Source organism: Labeo rohita, chromosome 4, assembly GCF_022985175.1.
Source record: "Labeo rohita strain BAU-BD-2019 chromosome 4, IGBB_LRoh.1.0, whole genome shotgun sequence".
Lineage (NCBI taxonomy): Eukaryota > Metazoa > Chordata > Actinopteri > Cypriniformes > Cyprinidae > Labeo > Labeo rohita.
The window spans coordinates 14,185,009-14,210,235 of NC_066872.1; the positions used below are offsets into that span (position 1 = coordinate 14,185,009).

A 25,227-nucleotide genomic window follows, 5' to 3' on the forward strand; every position below is an offset into this window, starting at 1 on the left:
CAATATCACTATTATATGTAAGTTGGCAAGTATGTAAGTCTAAGAATCATAAATCTCTTTCTCTTTCAGTTCACAAAGCTTGAGTCCAGATGATAAGCAGCGCTCAGCCCAACTATTGCAAATGCTCTTTATGGACTGTATGGACTGGAAACACCTTTGCTGGATCAGTAAACTTTTATAAATAGGACTGCCAACTTCCGAAATGGAAGATAAAGCTTTTTTGTAGGAAAGTAAAGACAGAACAAAGGACACTCAGAATATTTGTACTGTAGAGTACAGTTTCAGGGTCTGCATTTAAGTGTGTGTGTAAAAAGATCTCAGACAGAAACATTTGTTTAACATAATTTATTAGATAGATAGAAGTACACCAACATACCTTTTTTTTTTTTGTATAACATACGTAGATACATACATTTGGCATAAAATGTAAAGAAACATGAAGTCTATATGAGATAGTCAATAAAGTTTTTTGTAAAGGATTTTAACTCAGTTTTACTTTGCAACAATGTATGAATTAATACAAATGCATATTTTTAAAGAAAAAAAGGTGGAATTCGTGTGGGCTGCTGACTTTATTGGTCATTTAGTGTTTCAATAATGAGGTCCAAAGTTAAGAATATGCTAGAAGCTGTGAATTTTCTTTATTTAACATTATTAACCTACAACAGAGACAGACAACTCTCCCTTTTGATCACGTCTTTTCTCAAGGAAGATTGTGTATGAAAACAGCATGTTATGTAATAGGTGTCATGTTAGTATGTTACATGTGAGCCAGGTTAAAAGAGAAGTTCACTTCCAGAACAACAACTTACATATAATGTTCTCACCCACTTGTCATCCAAGATGTTCATGTCTTTCTTTCTTCAGTCATAAAGAAATTGTTTTTGGAGGAAAACATTTCAGGATTTTTCTCCATATAATGGACTGATATGGTGCCCCGAGTTCGAACTTCCAAAATGTAGTATAAATGCAGCTTCAAACAATCACAAATGCTGTTGTAAACGATCCCAGCTGAGAAAGAAGAGTCTTATCTAGCAAAACGATCGGTTATTTTCATAAAAATAATACAATTTAAACACTTTTTAATCTCAAACGCTCGTCTTGTCCCTAAACTCTGTGTATTCCGGTTCATGTCAGTTAGTGTATGTGGAAAAACTCCCATCTCATGTTCTCCCTCAACTTCAAAATCGTCCTATATCACTGTTTTACCTTTTTTGTTAAGGGTGTTTGATCTTCTTTGCATGTTCACTTTGTAAACACTGTGTCTGTTCTTCTGCAGTGATGTAGGATGATTGTGAAATGATTTTTGAAGTTGAGGGAGAAAATACGATTGGAGTTTTTCGACATACCCTAACTGTCTCGAGTCAGAATACACAGAGTTCAGGGAGAAAAAGACAAGACGAGCGTTTGACATTAAAGAATATTTAATTTTTTTTTTTTTTTTTTTTTTAAATGAAAATAACTATCGTTTCGCTAGATAAGACCCTTCTTACTCGGCTGGGATCATTTACAACCACATTTGTGATAGTTTGAAGCCGCATAAAGTTCAAAATCAGTCCATTATATGGAGAAAAATCCTGAAATGTTTTCCTCAAAAAAACAATTTCTTTAGAACTGAAGAAAGAAAGACAAGAACATCTTGGATGACAAGGGGGTGAGTACATTATATGTGAATTGCTGTTCTGGAAGTGGACTTCTCCTTTAACCTGGCTTACACATAACACACTAACATGACATATTACATAACATACTGTTTTCATTTCAGTGTTTGTTTTGGAAGTAGACTTCTCCTTTAAAGATGTGGGTCTTTAAACCTTTAACTGTCACTCCCATTTTTAAACACAGACATAAAAATGCACTATCCAGACGTGTGTTTTTTTTTTTATATAATTCATGAATGAATCATTTTCTGTGGTAATGCCATGTCTGATTTTAAAATGCCTTTCAAAGGATGAATTTTGAGACTTAAGTTTTGAACTGATATAGAATTTCTTATAATATCTAAAACATGATAGGGAAAAAGGAAACGAAGAAAGTCTTTTGTGACAAAGGTCAGAACTCCTGTTATGATGTAGATTTTTTAAGTTGCACTCTTCACATATATTAATCTATTACTTTTCCTACATTATTTCTAACACAAAAATATGGTAAAATATCTATTTAGGAGTGTTAGACCTTTCCAGCAATGTATAGTTTGTCATGATTAGATTAGGATTTATTTGTAATATGGTGAAGTAAACTTAGGCGTCCCACAGGGGGGACGGTGACAGTTAAAGGGTACATCTAGATTTAAACTGACAGGAGTGTGTCTGACTTATGGAGGTAAAATACTGACAAATGCATTTGAAAAAGCATGTTGAAAAAATGCATTGCATTAACAGTGCTTGCATTTAATGCATTGTAATTTTTAGGTCTTTTTTATATTTTCAGGCATTTTTAGCAGCTGAAATTCAGCTTGGTTGTGTATGATTCAAGCAATTAAAAACATTTCACACACATTTTTATTCTAAAATTACAATAATACATATTGGCCCTCCAAAGGGCTACTGAAATTCAGTCTGTTTGAAAAGAGCACCTATTACATTCCACGGGTCTGTGTCTCAGACATCCACTCACTATGTGAATGATGGGAAGTTTGGATCATTTTACTGACTCTGACTTTTGAGTCTTGTTTAGCAAAATGAACAAATCTTTTTTTAGAGTCATTTCATTCATTCCACATCTACTGCTTACACAAACGTTGATCACACTACAAACAAGACAAAACTATAATGCTATAAGAAACAGAAAAGATTCATTCATTGTTTACCTGGGTCTTTAGTCTATGATTAGCTCACCTCACCTCTCATCTGACAAGTTTTCGGGTTTGAGTCGTTCGTTCATTCAATTCAATTCAATTCAAATTTATTTGTATAGCGCTTTTCACGATACATATCGTTGCAAAGCAGCTTTACACCAAATTGACATTTTTACAATATATGTAGTAGTAGCTTGATGTACATATGGTAGAGATGTGTGGTAAAGATCAATTAATGACGTAATCAAACAGACAAAGAACACTATAAATTTGTAGCAGAATTTGGTAGTGCTGTATGTTTTCAGGGTTGGCATCAGGGTTGGCATCATCTGAAGTCCTCTGAAGGGCTGGCATCATCTTTTCTTAAGTGTTCTGGATCCACACTGGAGCTTGTGAATTCCTAGTTACCATGGGATGTCAATCCCATGGCAAAAACAGAGAACAAATAGGAACATAATTAGCGTAGCTGCTGTTCAAACTAAGAAAAGGAAGGTTTGTTAAACCAGAGCTAAAAGATTAAAATGAACATTTGATCAGATATAGCTGCAGAAAAAGTTTATGAGATGCATTATTTGAATGCTTGGCTAAAAAGATGTGTCTTTAATCTAGATTTAAACAGAGAGAGTGTGTCTGAACCCCGAACGTTATCAGGAAGGCTGTTCCAGAGTTTGGGTGCCAAATGTGAAAAAGCTCTACCTCCTTTAGTGGACTTTGCTATCTTAGGTACTACCAACAGTCCAGAGTTTTGTGACCTTAGGGAGCGTGATGGATTGTAGCGTGGTAGAAGACTAGTTAGGTACGCAGGAGCTAAACCGTTAAGTGCCTTATAGGTAAGAAGTGCTATTTTGTAGCTGATGCGGAACCTATGAGTTCTAATGAGACTCATTCATCTATGAGTTCATCTATCAGCTTTTGAAAAATCTCACTGATAGCTTTGGAAATCTGTGATTTATCCATTAAACCAATCCATTCTCTGACTGTTTGAGTGTGTTTTCTGTGTGTGAATTTCCATTATTGTGTTTAGCGTGTGAACAGGACTTTTATTTTGGTGTGGCGGTATGATGTCATAAGGCTGCGTCGCGCTTCTGCATCTGTGTTTCTGCTGAAGAAAGGTTTGTGATTTTAATCCTTTACAGTGTTCAATCCAAACGATATTTCTTTAACTATTATACAGAGAAACTGTGAAATGAGTTCATAGTTAATGAATGTAACACTGTAATGTGTCTTTAACAATAATGAAGAGTTTTGTGAGTAAACATGAGTAACAGAAAACATGCGTCTCATTTCAGTCCCTGTTCATCACAAACACACTGTTTGTTTACTGGCACGTAATGATAAACAAATACAGCTTTTTGAATCTTAAAACAGTAGCTTAGTTCCTATCCAAACGTTAAGTAAATCTTATCTTTTTCAAAAGTTGGGAAAATATATATATATATAAAAAAAACAGAAACAAATGTGAATTAAGTGTTTCCATCAAGTTAATAGTATGCATAATTTTTATTTTTTATTAATTTGCAGTGCTAGTTTTGAGTGTTTTTGTGTAATCAGGTGATTTGAGTCCATGAACTGTGACTCTGACTGACTCCCTTACTAGTGCACTGACTACTGAACTAGGAGCTGATTGAGACGCACACACAGATTTAGTTTGTTTATTTTTCTGTTAATTGTTCTCATCTTAAACACAGAAAAACTGCTGAAGCCCCTGAGATCCACATGACACAGTGTTATAAAGATGGCGTCTATTAAAGACGAGAGTGAAGATGTGAAGATTGAAGTCAAACATGAAGATACTGAGGAACAAACAAAAATGGCATTTATTGCAGAGGAGAGTGAAGACATGAAAAATGAAGAAACATTCAGAGCCAAACATGAACATACTGAGGAACAAACAGGTTGGTTTTCATTCTCAAAGTTTTCTTCTGTCATTCTGTGTCATGGTTCTCTTTATCTCTGTTATTTGTCTCATTTTGTCACACTTCAAATGATGAGAAAGAATAAGTAGCCAAACAAAACAAGTCTTTTGTTTACCATTAAACTCAGTATCTACTTTTAAATTAAAAGTAATGAAAATCAATCATTTGTATCACTTATTTTTGCAATGTTTCAGTGTCTGCAAATACACTTGCAAAGAGCAAACCATGAATGTGAGTGAGATTTGTTGTCTATAATTGATTTACTAGCTTTTAAAATGAAATGAGACTGGAAAACACTTTCTTCTTTTGAGAAAGAAATTTAGTAAATGCTGTTTTTGTTTGTCACATTTTCCTGTGATGCACATGGAAGCTGACAACATTCAAAACTCCACATTATAGTTGAGAGGACAGTATTTGTAATCAATCAGTTCTCCTTTGTCAGTCTGTGGGTTATAGCCCTGCACGGACTGAATTTCTGACCACTGCTCTCAAGAGTAGAGTGGATAAATTGTCAAATTAGAGTGGACGAACATTGTAAAGGTCACAATATGATGTTTTAAAGGAACACTCCATGTTTTTTGAAAATAGGCTCATTTTCGAACTCCCCTAGAGTTAAACAGTTGAGTTTTACCGTTTTTGAATCCATTCAGCCGATCTCTGGGTCTGGCGGTAGCACTTTTAGCATAGCTTAGCATAGAATCATTGAATCTGATTAGACCGTTGGCATCTCGTTCAAAAATGACGAAAGACTTTTGATATTTTTCCTATTTAAAACTCGACTCTTCTGTAGTTACATCGTGTACTAAGACTGACGGAAAATGAAAAGCTGCGATTTTCTAGGCCGATATGGCTAGGAACTATACTCTCGTTCCGGCGTAATAATCAAGGAACTTTGCTGCTGTACCATGAGTGCAGCAGGCGCAATGATATTACGCAGAATCTGAAAATAGTTCCTTGATTATTACCCCGGAATGAGAGTATAGTTCCTAGACATATCAGTCTAGAAAATCGCAACTTTTTATTTTTAGTCTTTCAGTCAGTCTTAGTACACAATGTAACTACAGAAGAGTCAAGTTTTAAATGGGAAAAATATTGAAACTCTTTGGTCATTTTTGAGTCTAATCAGATTCAAGGATCTATGCTAATCTATGCTAAAAGTGCTAAAGGTCCCAGACTCAATTTTTATTTTGCTCATCTTTTTTCTCAAGAAAGACACACATGTATAGTGATGAAAGCCAAAATATTAAATGTCATTGGTGAATATTTACTGAATATCCACGATTTTGTAGAGGGAGGTAAAAATTGCAATTTTCATCTGAGATTCAGAGTCAAGTTACAGGGGGGTCAAAATTACTTCAAAAAGATGGGAGTATCATTATCTCATTTTTACACAGATATTGGTAGTTGTATTAGTAAAAATCTGTTGACTTTATTGATCTTTGTTGCATCATGTGCAAATGGTGACCAGTCAAAAATGGGGAAACAGCACTTTTCAAAATTTTCTTCAAAGTTTGGCAACTCAAGAAGTATTAAAGATATCTTAATGCCCTTTTAGGTATTGGGTCTTAACAAACTTTCCTTTTGGCATCTTTATTTTTAATGCCCTATGAGATTTGTTTCCAGAGATATTGGAATTTCAATATGACGTAAATCGGTAAAATGTACACATTTTCAGTGGTTGAAAAACCAAATGTGGGTCAGTTTGAAAAAATATGAGACGACATTTCTTTAAAAGAGGAATGTCAGAAGAACAAATAATCTTGGAATTGGAGATATATATGTCACAGAGGCGTCGTGTGCTGGGAATGAGGAGGAGGAGCGCGGAGATCCAGAACATGTAATTTATTAAATAATCCAAAACGTGAACAGGAACGGACAGGAAACAGCAGGGAACCAAAAGCAAACACAACGTAAAATACTTCAACTGAATAACAAAACAAAATGACGTTAAACTGACTGAATTGACATTACAAGAACCGACGATCAGATGTAGAACACAACCAAACTCTTATACACAGACAAATCAATTAGGGGGAGACAGGTGTGAACAATCAAACAGTGACAAAATTATTAGAAGTGGAAACGGAAGACCAAATAAGGGCATACACGGGGAAAAACAGACAAAAACAGTCCGAAGGGTCTGACAATATCTTGTTTTTTTTCTGTCAAAACAACTGCATTGGACATACCTAACCTGAGTGCCATAAATGTTCTTTTTCCAAAGTTGGTGTGCCTATAACTCAAAAAGTATTTAAGATATCACAATATAATTTTAGATTCTAGTTGTTAATAAACTTTTCTTTTGGAATATTAATTTCACAGCCCTACATCGTTCAGTCCCAGAGATATGGGGACCTCAATGAGGATTCACGTCCAGATTGTTGAATGTTACCTATTTTCAGTGGTCAAAAAACCAAATGCTGGTCACTTTGTATGCAGCCGATGCTTATTTTATTTAAATAACAATGTCTGAAAGTAAAGAGACAATGTTGAAATTAGAATTGTATCTTGTTTCCCTCTATCAAAACAAATACATAGAACATAGCTGTCTGAGAGCTAACCTTGCACTGAAATGGTCAAGTTGAGACATACTGTATTACTATTACGAATCTGGTCGGTGTTCTGCGGACTGCTCACCACCAGATGTCACTCTCACCTTACCCACACACTCTGACTGTTGCACCACACTCCGGACTACATCTCCCGTCATGCATCACGCTCATTGCGTCAACTCATGTGACCAATCAGTGGCACTATAAAAGCCCCGGTCTTTCCCCATGCAGGTCACGGATTGTGGTTGATGTTGTTATTTCTATTGTTAGCGTTCCCTAGTTTCCTTGTTCCCTCGCCTGGCTCCCCCGTTTTCGTCTGTTCACCGCCTGCCTATTGGACTCTAACTCTTGTTTATTGGTTTATTCTCCTAGCCCAGCCCCTTAAGGATTACATTCGCCACGGATCGACCCTCGCCTGTTTCACGGACTTCTATTGTGCATCGCCTTCGTTATACCTGTCTGCTATTGTTGTTTGACCCTGCCTGTTCGACCAATATCTGTCTCGTCCCCTGAATAAAAGCTTGCGGATGGATCCGCTCGCCTCTCGCTCCCCGTTACAATTACCTTGCAGCAGGCTCCCTCATCCCTCTGGCTCCCCCTTGGTCAGATATTACCCAGCCTGTGCCACGGAATTATGGGCCTTCAGCTAAGCTTTGTGTATCCACTCTGGCTCTGTCTTGATCCTCAGTCAACAGTTCTGCCCCCTCTGGAACTCCGTCTCCACCTCACTTGGTCATTGCGGTGTCTCCACCTTGTTTGCCAAAGCAATTAGTATTGTTCAGTTCCATCAGCTCTGTCTGCACCCTAGTCCCATCTGCCAAGTCTCCGCCAAGGCTCCTCCTTTTTTTGACTCCACTGTGGGCTTCCTGGCTGCTCTCTGGGTCACCACCTGGGCCTTTCCCAAACCCTTCCCCTTCTTTCTGTGCCCTTCTTTTCTTCCTTTTCTTTTTAAATTCTTGATGAAAAGGTAAAAATGTTTGTGTCTGACATGCTGTTTCATAACCTTATGTTTTGCTTTTAACATTACAGGATACACCTTTTGTAGTTGTTTAGTGGATATAGGATCTAGCATACAGTGCTCAACCCTGGTCCTGGAGATTGACTTTCCTGCAGAGTTCAGCTCCAACCCTGACCAAACACACCTGAACCAGCTAATAAGGATTTCATGGAGCAGTTGATAATTACAGACAGGTGGGTTTGATCAGGGTTGGAACTAAACTCTGCAGGAAAGTCGATCTCCAGGAACAGGGTTGGGCACCCCTGACTTACATCTTTTCATGTCTGTTGCTTTGTACCAATACGTTGGTGTTAACTTTTGTTTGTTTCTGTTCACATTAGACCTGATGCCACTGAAAGAGGAGAGTCAAGAACTGAATGAAATGGAAGAGAAAAATCAGGAGGAGAAATGCAATGATTTCATGACTGGGGAAGAACCTTCTAGTTCCTCACAGACTCATAAAACAGAAACTAGTAGGAACCCTACAGTCCAAAAGAATTCTGACACCGGAGAGAGACCTTTCACCTGTGAACACTGTGGGAAGAGTTTTGCACTAAAAGGAAATCTTAATCTTCACATGAAAATTCACACCGGTGAGAGACCTTTCAACTGTCCTCAGTGCGGGAAGAGCTTTGCACTAAAAGGAAATCTTAAAATTCACTTGAAAATCCACACTGGAGAGAAGCCGTACTCCTGCCAACAGTGTGGGAAGAGCTTTTCAATAAAAGGGAATCTTAACCTTCACATGCGAATTCACACGAAAGAGAGCCAATTCACCTGCCAACAGTGTGGAAAAAGTTTCAGTGAAAAAGAGAGCCTTAAAATCCACTTAAAAACCCATGCTGAAGAGAAGACCTTCCTTTGCCCTCAGTGTGGAAAGAGTTTTAAACAGAAAAAAAACCTTTATGTTCACATGAGAGCTCACACCGGAGAGAAACCTCACACCTGCAAACTGTGTGGGAAGAGCTTCACACGAAAAGATGGTTTTAAGACTCATATGACAATTCACAAGGGAGAGAAGCCGTTTAATTGTAGTGAGTGTGGAAAGAGTTTCAGATATAAAAGAAACCTTACGCATCACATGAAGATTCACTCTGGAGAGAAATGCTTCAGATGTCCTCCGTGTAAAACAAGTTTCGCTGACAGGAATGACCTCAAGAATCATGTAAAAACTCATGTCATAAAGAAGCCTCACACATGCCATCACTGTCAAAAGAGTTTCGCACAAAGACCAAAGCTGGAGGATCACATGAGAATTCACACCGGAGAGAAACCTTTCACCTGCCCTCAGTGTGGAAAGAGCTTCACAAACAAAGGAAACCTTAGGAGTCACATTAGAGTTCACACTGGAGAGAAACCTTACAAGTGTAATCAGTGTGAAAACAGTTTCAGACATCACACAGACCTGAAACGGCACAGGCAAACTCATTCTGAGCAGAAAGTGCTGATTTTTGTCACTGTGAGAAGAGGTTTAGAAAAAGGAGGCAGTAGTAACACTGGACCTCAATCATGAAACCTGCCTAAATATATGAGTAAGATGCACATAAAACAGACCTTCCCAAAAACTCTCCTCCGGACTCACAAACGCTTTGTAAATGTAATGATCATTAAACATTTTAATGAATTCCAATCATTTGTAAATGGTTCACTAGTGCACACTCATTCACAATTAACATAATCCTGCCTATGAATTACAGCTATGCAAATTTTTCAGGTTTGGCTCTAGTATATTGCACAGATCCAAAAAAATTATTAGGCCATATGCCTAACAATAAATATTCAATAACGTGTGTTGACCAAAGAGTTTTTAGCCGGCTGAAAAAATTGCTTGAGAACGCTTTAGTGGCACAGTGTGTTTTTCCAGCCGAGAAGCTTAGGTTGCATTGTTGTAGGATGGTCAGTCAGTTTTTGTCTCGCCCCTCCTTTATTTACGGCTGGGTAAATAGTGACGTGACGAGCGCTGCGCTTTACAGTTATCAACTCAACAATAATAAAAAGTCAGTGACAAATGAACTTTTATTTATAGCAGTGCTACAAATTTCAGTGTCATCAGTTTGCTAATTTTCATGAATTCAAACGTTTACATCAGAATGGCTTTACGAACGATTTACACAATTTATTTTGCTTGTTTCATTCCTTTTTATTCTTCATGTTCTCTGCTATAGTTTCAAATATTAAGACACCCTTTAATTTAGACCAGGGGATGGCAAAACAGAGAAAACTGCATACCAGTGTTAGTTTTGAGGTTCTTCTGCACAATCTGACCTGTGCTGCAGCTTGGAATTAAACTGCTGCTTCATCTGGTCAGAGGAGAACTGACCCCCCGACTGAGCCTGGTTTCTCCCAAGGTTTTTTTTCTCAATTTCTGTCACCGATGGAGTTTTTTTCCTTGCCGCTGTCACCCTTGGCTTGCTTAGTTGGGGACACTTCATTTCCAGTGATATCGTGATATTGTGTATTTGAACTGAACTGAGTTGGATGATGACATCACTGAATTCAATAATGAACTTGACATTCAGTATTTACTGTTGCCCTTTTTGCATTATTGACACAATATTTCCTACTTAATACTGTAAAGCTGTATTGTTAAAAGCGCTGTATAAATAAAGGTGACTTGACTTGACTTGACTTTTTGTACAACAACAAATTCCTTGACCATGAAGCGAGGCACACAAAGCATGCAAACTCAAGTGGAAAAATCTGAAGTGTTCTTCGACAGAAGCAAAAGGAAGAGATAGCAGCTTGCAAAAATAGCAAAAAATAGCAAGGCAGCAAGCATCAGAGCAACTGAAACAAGTAACTGAAGCCATTTTAAGATGATTTTAGTCCAAAAGAAAAATCATAAATCTACTCGTTATCACTTTAGAAATTTTGTTGGAAAGAAACAAACTTGTGTCTGTTTCTTCCAGTGTCCAAACGTTTTGAGCTAGTTTCAGGTCTGTGGGGTTTAGGATGTAGTTAAGCTGGAAATTCTGAAAGGAAACCTGGCAAACCTGAACAGGAGAAATAAACTCAATGTCCATGTTCAAACAAAGGTGCGACTTCACGCAGAACGCGAATGCACCAGTCTAACCCACGATCTGTTTTATACATGTTCGCAACTTCCTGTCTTACCTGTTCAAACCGGGCCTGTCTATTTGCATTACTGGCAATCCACTTGACCTTTGCCAGTTGGTCCACATAGATTTCAAGGTTATTCATATTATCTACGACAAAATTCACCCTTTGTCTCTCCTCTTCTGTCACATCATCTGCGTTTATGTGGCGCAGCACATCTAACAAAGCACCACGCAGTGCTCTGCAATATTCACCGTACACCACTGCATTCGCATTTACGTAGAATTCATCCTCACCAAAGTGAACCACCATGTTTGTCTGAATATCTTCTGCTGTGTTTTGGGTAAGTGTGTGTCTGCCTAATGTATCCATTGTCTGCTGACTATATCCTCGTAGATTATCAATATGATAGCTTTGTATAAACTCAGTCAGCACACTGAAATGAAATGTAAGAATGCCATTGTTGAAGACATGTTCGCCTCTTTGTGACCTTTCCAGTTGTTCCTTCAGCTCCTGATTGAAGTTTTTATCGAGGATATGGATCTTTTCTAACATGTCTTTATTAATAGCCTCCACTCTTTTCTGTCTCTCTTTCTGCTGAGCTGGAGTTAGAGGTTTTGTTCCTCGTTTGGAACCTTTGCCCATATATTCAATAATCATTTCCTTTCTGACCTCTGTGGAGAAAAGAAAAAATGAAATTTTTCTTGCTATGATTTAACTCTAAATTAAATGTATTTAATTTACATTTAGAACAGGGAGAAGAGCAGAAATAACACACACCTCTCACATTTCTGAGTCCAGAAACTTCATCTGCAGCTGCTGCTGGTTTGTCAGGTAGAGTCAACTTCTAAATATGGAAAGATAAAAAAAAAAAATGACCATGGACTGACATGATGGTGCACTGTGACATGCAATAATTATACCATATTTATACATCATGTAAAGAATAACACATGATAGACCATGCTGCTGTATGAAAATTACCCACTTGGGGAACTCATAAGAGACGATTACATCAAAATCAAAACTGGAAACCAACAAAGATTAGAGAGTACAGGAGTCATACATGATGGTTCATGCAGGAGAACAACATAAAATCATATCCATATGAACTCTGATAATAACAGGAGTGTGCTAGGATTTTTATGTGTTTTTGAAGGTCAGTTCATATCAAAGTTTTTAACTGCTGACTTGTTTTTGTTTTTTTTGGGAATATTAGGAGAATTTGCTTTACTCTGTCATTCTTTGAATATATGATACTTAAATATGAAAATATGACTCACTTTCACATGTTTTGCCTTCAGTTGTTTTTTTAATGACTCTTTCACAAAGTTTTCAGTGGCTTTCTCTTTCTCCTTTATCACCGCTTTATTCCCTTCGTACAGAGCCAACACCAGCTCCACTGCCTCTTTGACCGTCCCGATGACAGGAACGATGTCCATGAACCCGATCCACACTGTGTCTTCTGCAGCCGCACTGGACATGTTGCTATGCTGTCTCTGTATCTAAACCTGTAAAGAGAAGTTAGTAAGTATTTGGAAAATTAAGCAACACAAACAAATGGATGAATTTCACAGCATTTGAAAACAACATGCTAAACCAAGTGACATTTATTTTAAAGAACGCACAAAACATTTACCCAAAAATAGATGATGTTTAAAAATAATAAAAATAATAGATATACAGGTCATAATTAGACAAAAATGTATCTGGACCCTCAGTAGTGCCTTCATTAAAGATCAAAGTTACAGTATTTTAGTGTGTTTTTTTTCTGTAACTGCTGCGGAGGAAGTTTTTTTTTTCTGTCTTTTAACAAAAAAAAAAAAAAAAAAAAACATTTATCCCAGAGGTAGTCAAATTATATCATTTAATACAGCAGAAATCAGCATTGTCTATATTCTAAAAAAAAAAAATAAAATGTATGTTGCCTGTTTGTATTTTGCTGACTGTAGAGTTTCCTCAGCAGTGTCAGTCAGTGAGTCCTGATCAGTGCTCTGTAATGAGCAGCACATCTGGGCCTTTATATACAGTCTCTACTAAGGAAGTTTTGTTTTTTTTTAACTGGGTGTTTCCTTTCCAGGAAAGGAACTTCCTCTTACAAAAATTATTACAACACTCTCTTCTAGTTCAGAAATCTAAAATCTAAACACCAACTTAAAACCAGACTCTTCACTTTCCTTCATGTTTTTAACTTCCAAAAAGAGCATCAAAATGTTTGCACTGAGATCAAGCAAAAATAATGAAATGTTTTTTACAGTCTTGCTTCTGTGTAATTGTTGTTTTGGGCTCTAAACATGAACTGCATGAAGAGATAATGTTTATTAATGTAACATTAACTGTAATTGTATCCTCTACTGTGTCCTCTTTTCTTTATGCTTTTAATAGAATCTGAACAGCTATATAGAGAATCATCCGGTCCCCTGGTGTGTCCAGGTCATCAAATCTGGCCTCCTTTACAAACAGTTTGGACACCCCTGCTATAACTGTCTTCTTTTAAAATGTGCATCTGTGTCATTGGATTGCAATTGGATAAGGGGCGTCTGCATATGTAGTCTCAGTATGGCAGCCGTAATGGAAAGATAGACTACCAAAACCTGAACCTGCGATCTAAAACAATGGCTTTAGCTCCTGAAGGGTTAGGGATAGGGTTAGGGATATTTTTTACAGTGTAGTGTAACTTTTCAATCACTTTATAAAAGTAATGTAACATTATTTTCAATTACTTTTTGATTTCTTTTCTAAATTTCTAATATTTTCAACTGTTAATCATTTTGAAACTTTTAAACCAGGCAGAGTGAACCTTACAGTAGTGTTCAACACTGATTACTGTCAGACTCTCAAAATCCTTTATCACTTGAATTAAGATTATAATAAGTAAGGGACAACATCTTTATTTTGCGATAACAACTGGCTACATTATCAACAACATTATATCACTTATTACACAGCTGCTTGATAGATTATTTAGATGTTTCGTGTCGAGATAATTAGATACGAAACACTGATCTGAGTTCGACAAGTTTAAACTAGACATTTTAGGGACACAGTGCTGAGCAACATTTCACCACATAAATAATTAAGTAAGTAGTATTAATTTGTTAGTTATCTTTAATCCATTACAGTGACAAAAAAAAAAAGGGACACCAGGATGACAGAATTAAGAAATTGCATAATACTGAATTAAGCTTTAAAATTTTATTAGCTAAGCAAACACAAAGCTTCCACCAAGAAAAATTTGACTTGAATGAGTTTGAATTATTAGTTTTTACCAGTTGTTATTGGGGAATAACACACCTTGGAATGTCAGGACTGACCAATCAATATCAAACATTCCACAGAACCATGTAATAATTTAATTTAAAGCACAGACACACAAATTCAGACTTTTTTTTTGGTCTTTTTATGCCTTTTATTGTGATAGGACAGTAGAGAGATGACAGGAAAGAGCTGGAGGAGAGAGGGGAGCGGGATCAGCAAAGGACCTCGAGGCGGGACTCGAACTCGAGTCACCGTGAGCGCAGTTACGCTATATGTCATAACAAGATCATAATATAAATAATATCATAACAAGAAATTGTTTAATAGCTATGAAACTGGGTTTGAAATCAAATGTTTGCATAGTTGTGACCGAAAACACTAGCATCTAACAATGCCTTGGAAAAAACAATCATAAAAAATAAAGTTTATACATAAACCCAAATAGGAAATAAAACAGTTATGGAATAAGCATGTGTCCTATGCTGTGTCCTAAACTCCTGAAACATTGGTGTCTCATTTTAGAGCAGTCAATGCAATTTAAAAGAAGTCAATTAAATCTGTAAGTGGAGGTGGGTGTGTGAAAAAATTCAGATGTAATCCCCTTTGTAATCACTGGCATTTTTCAAAAGTAACTGTAATTTAACTACACATTTTTTCTCAGTAACTGTAACTAATTACAATTCCATTTATTTTGTAATTAAATTACGTAATTCCGTTACATGTAACTAGTTACTCCCCAACACTGGTCGCGCTGATAGACAAACAGCAGAAGTGCTCTCTCACGCACAGGCTCCACTTCTTCTGTTCTCACACAGCGTGCGATCAGTTCTCAGTGCTCAAATGCACACACAGTAGTCCAAATGTGAGTATCTCATGTAAATTATGTAAGTTATGGCTTAAGTAAACGTAAACAGGTGGGTAAATCAGAAATCAAAACCACAAAAGAAATAATAACCATTTTAAACACTTTTGACCTGATTCAGCATTCAAATTCAATCCATTCAGACTAAGCAAACTAATATGTCTGATACTATGGAGAAAATGGAAACAACGCTCAATTCCCACCATGACTCGCTCGAAACAATGGAAACCACATACAGAAGTTGCAAGAGCAGCAACAGGACCTCGAGAATAGGAGTCGTCGCCAAAACCTGCGGATAATTGGCATACCTGAAGATGCGGAGAAAGGCCGGCCTACCGACTTCATGTCTGTTTTTTTTTTCAGAGGTGCTAGGTGAAGACTTGCCGGATCTTCAATCAGTGGTGCTGGATCGACAGGCCCAGAGCAATGATCGTTCGTTTGCACTACTTCTCTGATAAGGCCAAGATTCTCCAAGTCTCCAGGAAGCGTGGTTAGATTACATTTCACGGCGCACAAGTTTTATTTTTCCTGATATGACTGCCGAACTGAGCCGCAGAAGAGCTGCCTTTAATTCTGTGAAATTCAAGCTGAAGCAGGCTGGGATCTCTTATGGCATCCACCATCCGGCAGATTTACGGTTCACTTTTGAGAACACTAGTCTTTCTTTTAAGTCACCATCAGAGGCAGACGCTTACTTTGAGCAACACATCAAACCAAAATGGATGCACTCATCTTGGAATAAGGCTCCTGATATCTTCTACTGGGTATATGGTATTATGCAGAACATAAACTTTAACAGTACTTGTTCATTTTATGGACTTTTTTGTTAAACTGGACATTACGCTCATTCTGTTGTGGGGTTTTTTTCCCCTCTTTCCAGACAGCAGAGACATTTTCTGGTTAAAAAATAATAGTAATAGTAATAGTAACTGGTTCATTATATAATGTTCCCCTGATATTAGCTAATATCTGTGCCCCTAACTGGGATGATGTATCATTCATGAAAAATTTCTTAACCAGTTTTTCCAATTTAACTACTCATGAATTAATTCTAGGAGGAGACTTTAACTGTGTGCTCCACCCCACTCTGGATCGGTCTTCAAAAACGCCCTACAACATAACTCAATCCGCCATGTTTATTAATACTTTTTTAGAGACCTATACATTTTCAGATCCATGGCACTTTTTATATCCAAACCTTAAGCAGTTCTCCTTTTTTTCCCCAGTGCACTGTTCATATTCATGAATTGATTATTTCTTAATAGATGACAAACTGTTCACTTCTGTTACTGACTGTAAATATGAATCTATTGTAATTTCGGATCATAGCCCAGTTGTACTAATATTAGCTTTTCCCAAATCACCAATTCGGAAGACCTGGCGCTTTAATAATTTTATTCTTTCTGATTCATCTTTTGTAGACTTTATTAATAAGAAAATAGATTTTTTCTTATCCATCAATGACAACTCGGATGGTAGTAAAACTATACTTTGGGAGTTATTAAAAGCCTATGTTAGAGGGGAAATAATTGTGTTTGTATCGTGGGAGAGGAGAAACAGAAATCAGCAACTAAATGATTTTATAAATCAGATGAAACAATAATTAATAATAAATTGTTTAGTAGCCCTTTTACAATGCAGTATAATAGTAGGGCACTTTAAACTTGGAATTGAATTATTTGTTTATTCAGCTGAGCTCACAGAAATTCTAGTACTTTCATAAAGTGTAGCAGCAGTATCCATAGAAATTCAGATCACATTATTAGCAAATTATTAATAGCTGCATGCATAGCAGTCAAATGATTTATTAGTAGCAGCAGCAGGTAAACCATAGTTGAAGTTCACTGGCTAAACATGGATGTTACATGAACTCTTCAAGTGAGTAGGAATTATTAGCATTGTGTTTATTTATAAAGGGGCTACAGCAATCAGAAGTACTTGTACAGCTGTAGCAGCAGTGTGCATAGCTATTCAGATGCAATGTTAGAAATAGCAGTAGCGTGCTTAGCAAGTCAAATTATTATCGATAATAGAGCAGCGGCAGCAGGAAGTGCTTTAGCCGCAAAATGTTCTTTTACTGTATCGGGTAAGTAACTCTTTAATGTGAAATAGGATATTTTATTACTTTTCCTTATTTAACAGGGCTACAGGTAATTTTGACTTTATTTTGATTGTTGCTGTTTAGTAAAGAGGCATATAGCAATTCTAAGTACTTCGTGCAGCTGTAGCAGCAGTATGCTTAGTCATTTATATAGCAGCAGCAGGCATAGCAGATTCAGATGCAGTGTTAGAAATAATATTAGCAGCAGCATGCTTAGCAATCTAATTATTATTTTGCTAATATAGCAGCAGTAGTTAAACGTACTTGGTCTGATTAAATGTCAGCGATTTCGCATGGATGGTCAGTGAACTCTCTAAGCAAAATTAGATATTTTATTACTTGCTTATCCAATAGGGTTTACAGCAGATTCTGCAGACTCAGACTTTATTGTGTTAGCTATTTAATAAAGGGCCTTATAGCTATTCTTAGTACTTGTGTATAGCTGTTTAGTTCACAATGTTGGCTAATTTTAATAGTGGCAGCATGCAGAGCAGTTTCAGATGCAATGTTAAATAACCTCAGCAGTGGCATGCTTAGCATCATTGTTTCTAATATAGCAGTGACAGCATATAGTACTTTATTTGCATAAAATTCCAGTGAATCACTCAGGGTAAGTAATGTGAAATAGGTATTTTATTACTTTTTCTATTTAACAGGGCTACAGTACTTTTGCAAACTCTTCAAAGTAAAATGGGCATTAATGATTGCATTTGCTTGTTTAATAAAGAGGCTTATAGCAATTCTAGGTACTTTTGTGCAGTTGTGTCAGCAGTATGTTTAGCTATTTATAGTGTTTGTCTGTTTGATTACATCATTAATTGATCTTTACCATTCATCTCGGCCTGTCATGTACATCGACTTGACAAAGTCACCACTAGTAAGCTACTACTAAATATATTGTAAAACTTTAAATTGCTGTAAAGTTGCTTTGCAGTGATATGTACCGTGAAAAGCACTTTACAAATAAATTTGAATTGAATTAAATATTTAGATCACATTTAGTGAATTTAAAAAGCAGCAGCATGTATAACAAATTCAGATTTGATTAAACTAATATTAGCAGCGTCTGCATAGCAAACCAATTATTATGTTTCCAGTTTAGCAGGCAGCAGTAGGAAATACCTTGGTTGAAATATGATAGGATAACACATGGATAGTAAGCAGGTGAATAGGCATTTTATAACTTTTTAACAAGCTTATTTAACAAGGCTTACAGCAGATTTGTGAACTCTCCAAAGCAAACTAAGTACTATTTCATTGCATTGTTTATTTAACAAAAGGACTATAGCAATTCTAAGTACTTTGTGCAGCTGTAGTAGCAGTATGCATAGCTATTCTGCGAATGTTATAGTGTACCATATATAGCAAATTCATATGCAAGGTTACAAATAATAATTTTAGCAGCAGCATGGATAGCAAGTCAAATTGTTATCGCTAATATACTGTAGCAATGGCAGCAGAAAGCACTTCAGTGATAACTAATAGATGGTAAATGAACTCTTAAAGTGTAGTAGGCATCTTATTACTTTGATTATTCAACAGGGTTTACAGCAGATTTCATGCAGCAGCAGTAGATTATGCTTCGCAGATTCTGATTAAATATTGTAACTGCAGCAGCTTGCACAGTAATCACACTACAACATTGTGAATAGCATTAACAGCTCACGTTGGCGTCAACACTATATTGGTGTAAAATAGACCTTGCATAGCTAACAGAGTTTACAGCAGTTTAGTTTTCTTCGTGCATTAGCCGCAGCCTGCATAGGCATTTAGTCATCGACAATAATACATTTCTCAGCAGCAACATTTATAGCATTTCAGGTCACAAATTTATAGTAATTTATAATTTATACTGAAACAATAATATATATATATCTATATATATAAAACTATTTGCTCAGGCCACCTGAGTCAGGTGGTTGCTGGGGGTTTCTTCATCTATCAGCCTACAGCGTGATTCCTGTTTGTTAATGACACACATAGTGCACATTTCTACCTAGGTAAGTTTGAGATATTGGCTCAGACACACATAGTTATTTAGGTCATTAGGTGAATAAACCTAAGGGTACAGCACCCAAGGAAAAGGTATTTTAACATTTAAGGATCTTTTTGCTGATTGTTGCTTCTTTTGCTTCTTTTCCTTCCCTTCCTGAACAAAACCCTATTGATCAACTTTTTCCTGATGATCCAGAACAAAGAGGAACCATCTCTGACTTGTATACAAAACTTCTATCTATGTCATCCACTTCTGTATTTGCACAAAATCTGCACCAAAATATCTGTCTGACAGACGAGGAATGGAATGAGGCTCTATATAGAATTCATGGATCTTCTATTTGTGCTAGACACAGCCTTATTCAATTTAAAGTGGTACATAGACTTTATCTTTCTAAGGACAAGCTGGCAAAGATGTATCCTTCTGTTGACCCCACCTGTACAAGATGTAAGCAAGCCCCTGCTACATTAGCCCATATGTTTTGGTTATGTCCTAGTCTATCTGTTTTTTGGTCACATATTTTTTTTTGTCTTATTCTAGAATATTTTGTAAAGATATTTGTGCAAATCCTTTGACTGCTATCTTTGGTATTGAATGATTACAAATTTAAGAAACTGTTTTAAAATATGCTGATCCTATGTTCTGACATAGCATCATGTGAAAACCTAAGATGCAGTACATTGTATTTAGCAATTAAGGTACATATGATGACATCAGACAAATGATTCTCTCAAGCAAAGTTTGTAGCAAGAGGTTCCTGCCAGTTCCTGTTCTCTTATTGTAAGTCAAATGAGCCAGATTACTGAGATGTTCACCTTTTGTTTGTAATGGCTCTTGGTACCTCTGCCCAGTCTTTGAGTAGTTATGATGATTGGATTAGGACTGGTGTAAAGGGTGCAGGCTGCTATACCTGAATACTTCATTTGCATGCTTTGTTTGGGGTCGTCACCCAGGTGCTTTGTCTCCAGATCTAAGCACTGCCCCCTAAATGTATATAAACTACAATGTATCACTGCCTTAGAAAGATGACTTTTTGATGACTGCAGAGCTAAGCAGTGAGTATCTGAATAAAGAGAAACTTCTGCTTCAAGATATCCAAAAACATCTCCTGGTCTCTAAGAAAAAACAGTATTGTATATGAAAATAACACTTTCACAAAAAGTGAATTGGACCGCAACGCCTTTACTTTTTTTTTTGCAAGGCACTTGATTTTAATTAATCCCCCTGCTTTTAAACAGTGGGCCAAAGATGTGTTACAATTTCTAAGTCTGGAAAAAACAAGACTTAACTCAAGGGGTTCTGGATCTAAGTTCACTGTCATATGGTATCCTTTCATAAATTCTCTTTATGAAAGGATGCGCACAATGTCTGTACGCAAGCTGTTGTTAGTTGTGTTGATAAGTGAATGTATGTTATTATTTAAATAAACATTTAAAAACAAAAACAAAAAGAAGTTAAGAATGTCATTTATGACATTGCACCAGTGAAAGTCAGTAAGACGACTGGCAGACAAAAATCATGTTGGAGAAAATCAACAGCAGTACAGAGTATGAAAAGAAGACGAAACTTGAAATTCACTATAGCATCTATAAAGACAGCCTTCATGCTTTTAATGTGGAACTAGCAACAGCAAGACAGAAGTTCTTCTCAAACCTTATAAACAGTAACTTAAACAACACTCACACTCTTTTTGCTACTGTTGAGAGACTAACAAACCCCCCAAGTCAGATTCCCAGTGAAATGCTCTCTGACAGCAAATGCAATGACTTTGCCTCCTTCTTTTCTGAGAAGATCAATAATTTTAGAAAGGTGGTTAGCACATCCTCAAGTTATGCAGAGGTCACACAGATTCAACCGCAATTTCAAAAAGAAGTCACTTTGTCTGTTTTTAAAGCAATTGATAGCAAAACTTTGGAAGAAATAATACAGCACCTTAAATCCTCAACCTGCAACATCAACACACTTCCCATATCTTTTTTTCAAACTTCCTGAAAACTGCAGTTGTTAAGCCTCTTCTGAAAAAGAGCAATCTTAATAACACACTATAGAGCAATATCTAATCTTCCTTTTACAGGCAAGATTATTGAAAAGGTAGTTTTCAATCAGTTGAACAACTACTTAAACTCAAATGGATACCTGGACAATTTTCAATCTGGTTTCCGACCGCATCACAGCACAGAGATGGCGCTCGTTAAGATTATAAATGATATTCGCCTAAATTCTGATTCTGGCAAAATATCAGTGCTGGTACTACTAGATCTTAGTGCTGCGTTTGATACTGTCGATCATAACATTCTTCTAGAGAGACTGGAAAACTGGGTCGGGCTTTCTGGGATGGCTCTCAGTTGGTTCAGGTCATACTTAGAAGGGAGAGGTTATTATGTGAGTATAGGAGAGCATCAGTCTAAGTGGACGTCCATGACATGCGGAGTCCCTCAAGGCTCAATTCCAGCGCCACTCTTGTTTAGCCTGTATATGCTCCCACTAAGTCAAATAATGAGAAAGAACCAAATTGCCTATCACAGCTATGCTGACGATACCCAGATTTACCTAGCCTTATCGCCAAATGACTACAGCCCCATTGATTCCCTCTGCCAATGCATTGATGAAATTAACAGTTGGATGTGCCAGAACTTCCTTTAGTTAAACAAGGAGAAAACTGAAGTCATTGCATTTGGAAGCCAAGAGGAAGTTCTTAAGGTGAATGCATACCTTGACTCTAGGGGTCAAACAACTAAACACCAGGTCAGGAATCTTGGTGTGATTCTGGAGTCAGAACTTAGTTTCAGTAGTCATGTCATAGCAGTAACTAAATCAGCATACTATCATCTCAAAAACATTGCAAGAATTAGATGTTTTGTTTCCAGTCAAGACTTGGAGAAACTTGTTCATGCCTTTATCACAAGCAGGGTGGATTATTGTAATGGTCTCCTCACTGGCCTTCCCAAGAAAACCATTAGACAGCTGCAGCTCGTCCTGAACGCTGCTGCCAGGATTCTGACTAGAACCAGAAAATCTGAACATATCACACCAGTCCTCAGGTCCCTACACTGGCTTCCAGTTATATTTAGAATTGATTTTAAAGTACTTTTACTCATTTATAAATCACTCGATGGTCTAGGACCTAAATACATTGCAGATATGCTCACTGAATATAAACCTAACAGACCACTCAGATCATTAGGATCGAGTCAGTTAGAAATACCAAGAGTTCACACAAAACAAGGGCAATCCGCTTTTAGCTATTATGCTGCCCGCAGTTGGAACCAGCTTCCAGAAGAGATCAAATGTGCTAAAACATGAGCTACATTTAAATCTAGACTCAAAACTCATCTGTTTAGCTGTGCATTTACTGAATGAGCACTGTGCTACGTCCGAACTGATTGCACTATGTATAATCCTAAAATGTAAGTTTATTTTAAATCAATTTTTAAATCATGTCATATCATTTTTCTTTTGTTTTATTGTTGTGATTATCATTTTTTTAATGATTGTTTTTTTTAATGATTATTCTACTGCCTTTTTTTGTGAATTATTGTTTTTATTATTGTTTTTATGATTATTCTACTTCCCTTTATGTAAAGCACTTTGAATTACCTTTGTGTATGAAATGTGTTATATAAATAAACTTGCCTTGCCTAAATCTGTATGTGGGTGTGTGAAAAGAATGTAAGACGTAACCCCCTTTGTAGTCATTAACTTTTTCAAAAGTAACTAATTTAATTACACTTTTTTTTTCTCAGTAACTGTAACTAATTACAATTACATTTATTTTGTAATTAAATGACGTAATTCCGTTACATGTAACTAGTTACTCCCCAACACTGGTTGTTAGTCAGTGACATATACAAGACTAATTATCAAAGAAAACACAATTTGGCTAGCATTTGGAAAAAAAAATAGTATTTTAATTTTTCTATAAAAACACCAGTGGCATTATGTAAACAAACAGCCATTTAAATGGTTCAAATAAAAAAAAAAAAAGAATTAAATGCACACAAAGACCTTCTTGGTAAATTTATTTAAAACTAGACATGGAAAGATGATCTGTCATTTCATTATGATTACTTGAAAAATTAGCTTTAACATTTTTAAGATGGGATTTATTGTAAAATTGTTTAGAAAGTTAAAATTTTCAATAGAAATTAAATTAAACTACAAAGAACAAATTGTTTTAGTCAGTGCTAAGTTATAGCCATAGAAAGTCAACAAGAGAATAAATGTCACTTAAAGAATAAATCAGTTCTGCTTGAGGTGTGTGAATAGAAGTGTAAAATGCTGATGTTGAGTGTGTGTTGTGTGTTGATGTTTGTGTAATTGTTGTGTTTGTGAGTGTGAATGAAGGTGTGTGTTTCCTGATCTGGATGATAATGAGTGCTGTAGATCTGCTGATGAGTCTGAGCGCTTCCTACAACTGCTCACATCCTTCCAGTGCTTCGTTTGCTTTGTCTTCAGCCGTAAGGACGACCTCCTGAAATCTCAATCAAACCGCAGCGTTTCAGCGCTTTAGTCAGACTTCAGGACTGTTTGAGCTCCTTCAAGAATCTGATGAAGATTCACACAGTCTCCTGATCTTCACCTCACACTTTCTACAGCTGCTGCTGGACATTCAAGGTATTTTTCTCTCAAAACTTGAACTTCATTAGTATCATTAGTATGTATGAATGTATAGTGTTGTGCCCCTGTGATGGAGTTACATTTAGAGTTACATTTCATTATTTAGAAGAAATGATTTTAACCATTTTTGCAGTCACTGCTCCTTTAAACAAAACAAAGAGGAAATCTGATTTGATTCACTGCCTTTATATTCTGTGAAGAAAGTGAGATGAAATCAGATGATTATATACATCATGAAATCATTCAGTTTTTGTTAATAAATTAAAAAGTAGATCTCTCTGCAACCAAAAACTAAATTATAAACTACAGATTCTACAAAAACATTGCGTTCTTTCCAATTTTTTGTACCATAAAGACACTTTATCTTTATTTTATTGATGAATGAGAGTATCACAAATGTTCAGTAGTTGTGTTATAATTACAATCACTTCACACTTGTTTACATTTAGCCAGAAGATTTTGTAGAGTCTCAGTGGTATCGATAGCTTTGGAAATCTGTGATTTATCCTTTAAACCAATCCATTCTCTGACTGTTTGAGTGTGTTTTCTGTGTGTGAGTTTCTATTGTTGTGTTTATTGTGTGAACAGGACTTTTATTTTGGCGGGGCGAGATGACGTCATAAGGCTGAGTCGCGCGTCTGCCTCTGTGTTTCTGCTGGAGAAAGGTTTGTGATTTTAATCTTTTACTGTGTTTGATCCAAATCTCATTTCTCGCTCTGCATATTTTCCATGTCTCTCTTAGTTAACACACCTGATTCAGATGAACAGAAGAGTTAGAAGTGACTCCGAGCACTAACTGTGTTCTCATTGTTATGATCCCTACAAAGTGTTCATTGTTACTCTTTGAGCAGGAGAATCTGTTAAAGTTCACTTCACTGAGGAGGACTGGCATTAGCAAATGAGTTCATAGTTCATGAATGTAACACTTAATGTTTTTATAACAATAATGAACAGTTTTGTGAGTAAACATGAGTAACAGAAAACATGCATCTCATTTCAGTCCCTGTTCATCATAAACACACTGTTCACTGGCAAATAATTATAAACACAGAGCTTTTTGAAACTCAAAACAGT

General features: G+C 36.4%; 2 protein-coding genes and 1 long non-coding RNA gene across 4 annotated transcripts in view; 1 reads left to right on the forward strand and 2 right to left on the reverse strand.

Annotated features, from left to right (window-relative positions):
* Window positions 1-2,887: 2,887 nt before the first annotated feature.
* LOC127164358 (uncharacterized) overlaps window positions 2,888-25,227 on the reverse strand; it is a 128,849-nt gene continuing 106,509 nt past the window's right edge. Inside the window, exon 2 of the long non-coding RNA XR_007827631.1 lies at window positions 2,888-3,493. This is a non-coding gene — a long non-coding RNA (uncharacterized LOC127164358). The remainder of the gene's footprint in view (window positions 3,494-25,227) is intronic.
* LOC127164352 (gastrula zinc finger protein XlCGF8.2DB) lies at window positions 3,856-10,898 on the forward strand. Of its 2 annotated transcripts, XM_051108247.1 has the most exons (3): window positions 3,856-3,909; window positions 4,486-4,692; window positions 8,604-10,890. In XM_051108247.1, exons 2-3 carry the CDS (start codon window positions 4,533-4,535, stop codon window positions 9,773-9,775), a joined length of 1,332 nt encoding a protein of 443 aa, XP_050964204.1. In that variant the 5' UTR covers window positions 3,856-3,909; window positions 4,486-4,532; the 3' UTR covers window positions 9,776-10,890. The 2 variants fall into 2 exon arrangements, with proteins under 2 accessions (XP_050964204.1, XP_050964206.1); XM_051108249.1 differs by lacking the exons at window positions 3,856-3,909; window positions 4,486-4,692 and adding an exon at window positions 8,295-8,456 and having other exon boundaries at window positions 8,604-10,898.
* LOC127164354 (uncharacterized) lies at window positions 10,784-13,305 on the reverse strand. Its single transcript, XM_051108250.1, has 4 exons — window positions 13,248-13,305; window positions 12,603-12,830; window positions 12,100-12,166; window positions 10,784-11,993 (listed from the first exon to the last, which is right to left on the reverse strand). Exons 2-4 carry the CDS (start codon window positions 12,801-12,803, stop codon window positions 11,275-11,277), a joined length of 987 nt encoding a protein of 328 aa, XP_050964207.1. The 5' UTR covers window positions 12,804-12,830; window positions 13,248-13,305; the 3' UTR covers window positions 10,784-11,274.

Coding starts and splice junctions, on each gene's coding strand:
- LOC127164352 (XM_051108247.1), top strand. CDS start 4,533: ATGGCGTCTATTAAAGACGAGAGTGAAGATGTGAAGATTGAAGTCAAA. Junction 4,693..8,603: donor ACATACTGAGGAACAAACAG/GTTGGTTTTCAT, acceptor TGTTCACATTAG/ACCTGATGCCACTGAAAGAG.
- LOC127164354 (XM_051108250.1), bottom strand. CDS start 12,803: ATGTCCAGTGCGGCTGCAGAAGACACAGTGTGGATCGGGTTCATGGAC. Junction 12,167..12,602: donor TGAAGGCAAAACATGTGAAA/GTGAGTCATATT, acceptor TTCCATATTTAG/AAGTTGACTCTACCTGACAA. Junction 11,994..12,099: donor TGGACTCAGAAATGTGAGAG/GTGTGTGTTATT, acceptor TTTTCTCCACAG/AGGTCAGAAAGGAAATGATT.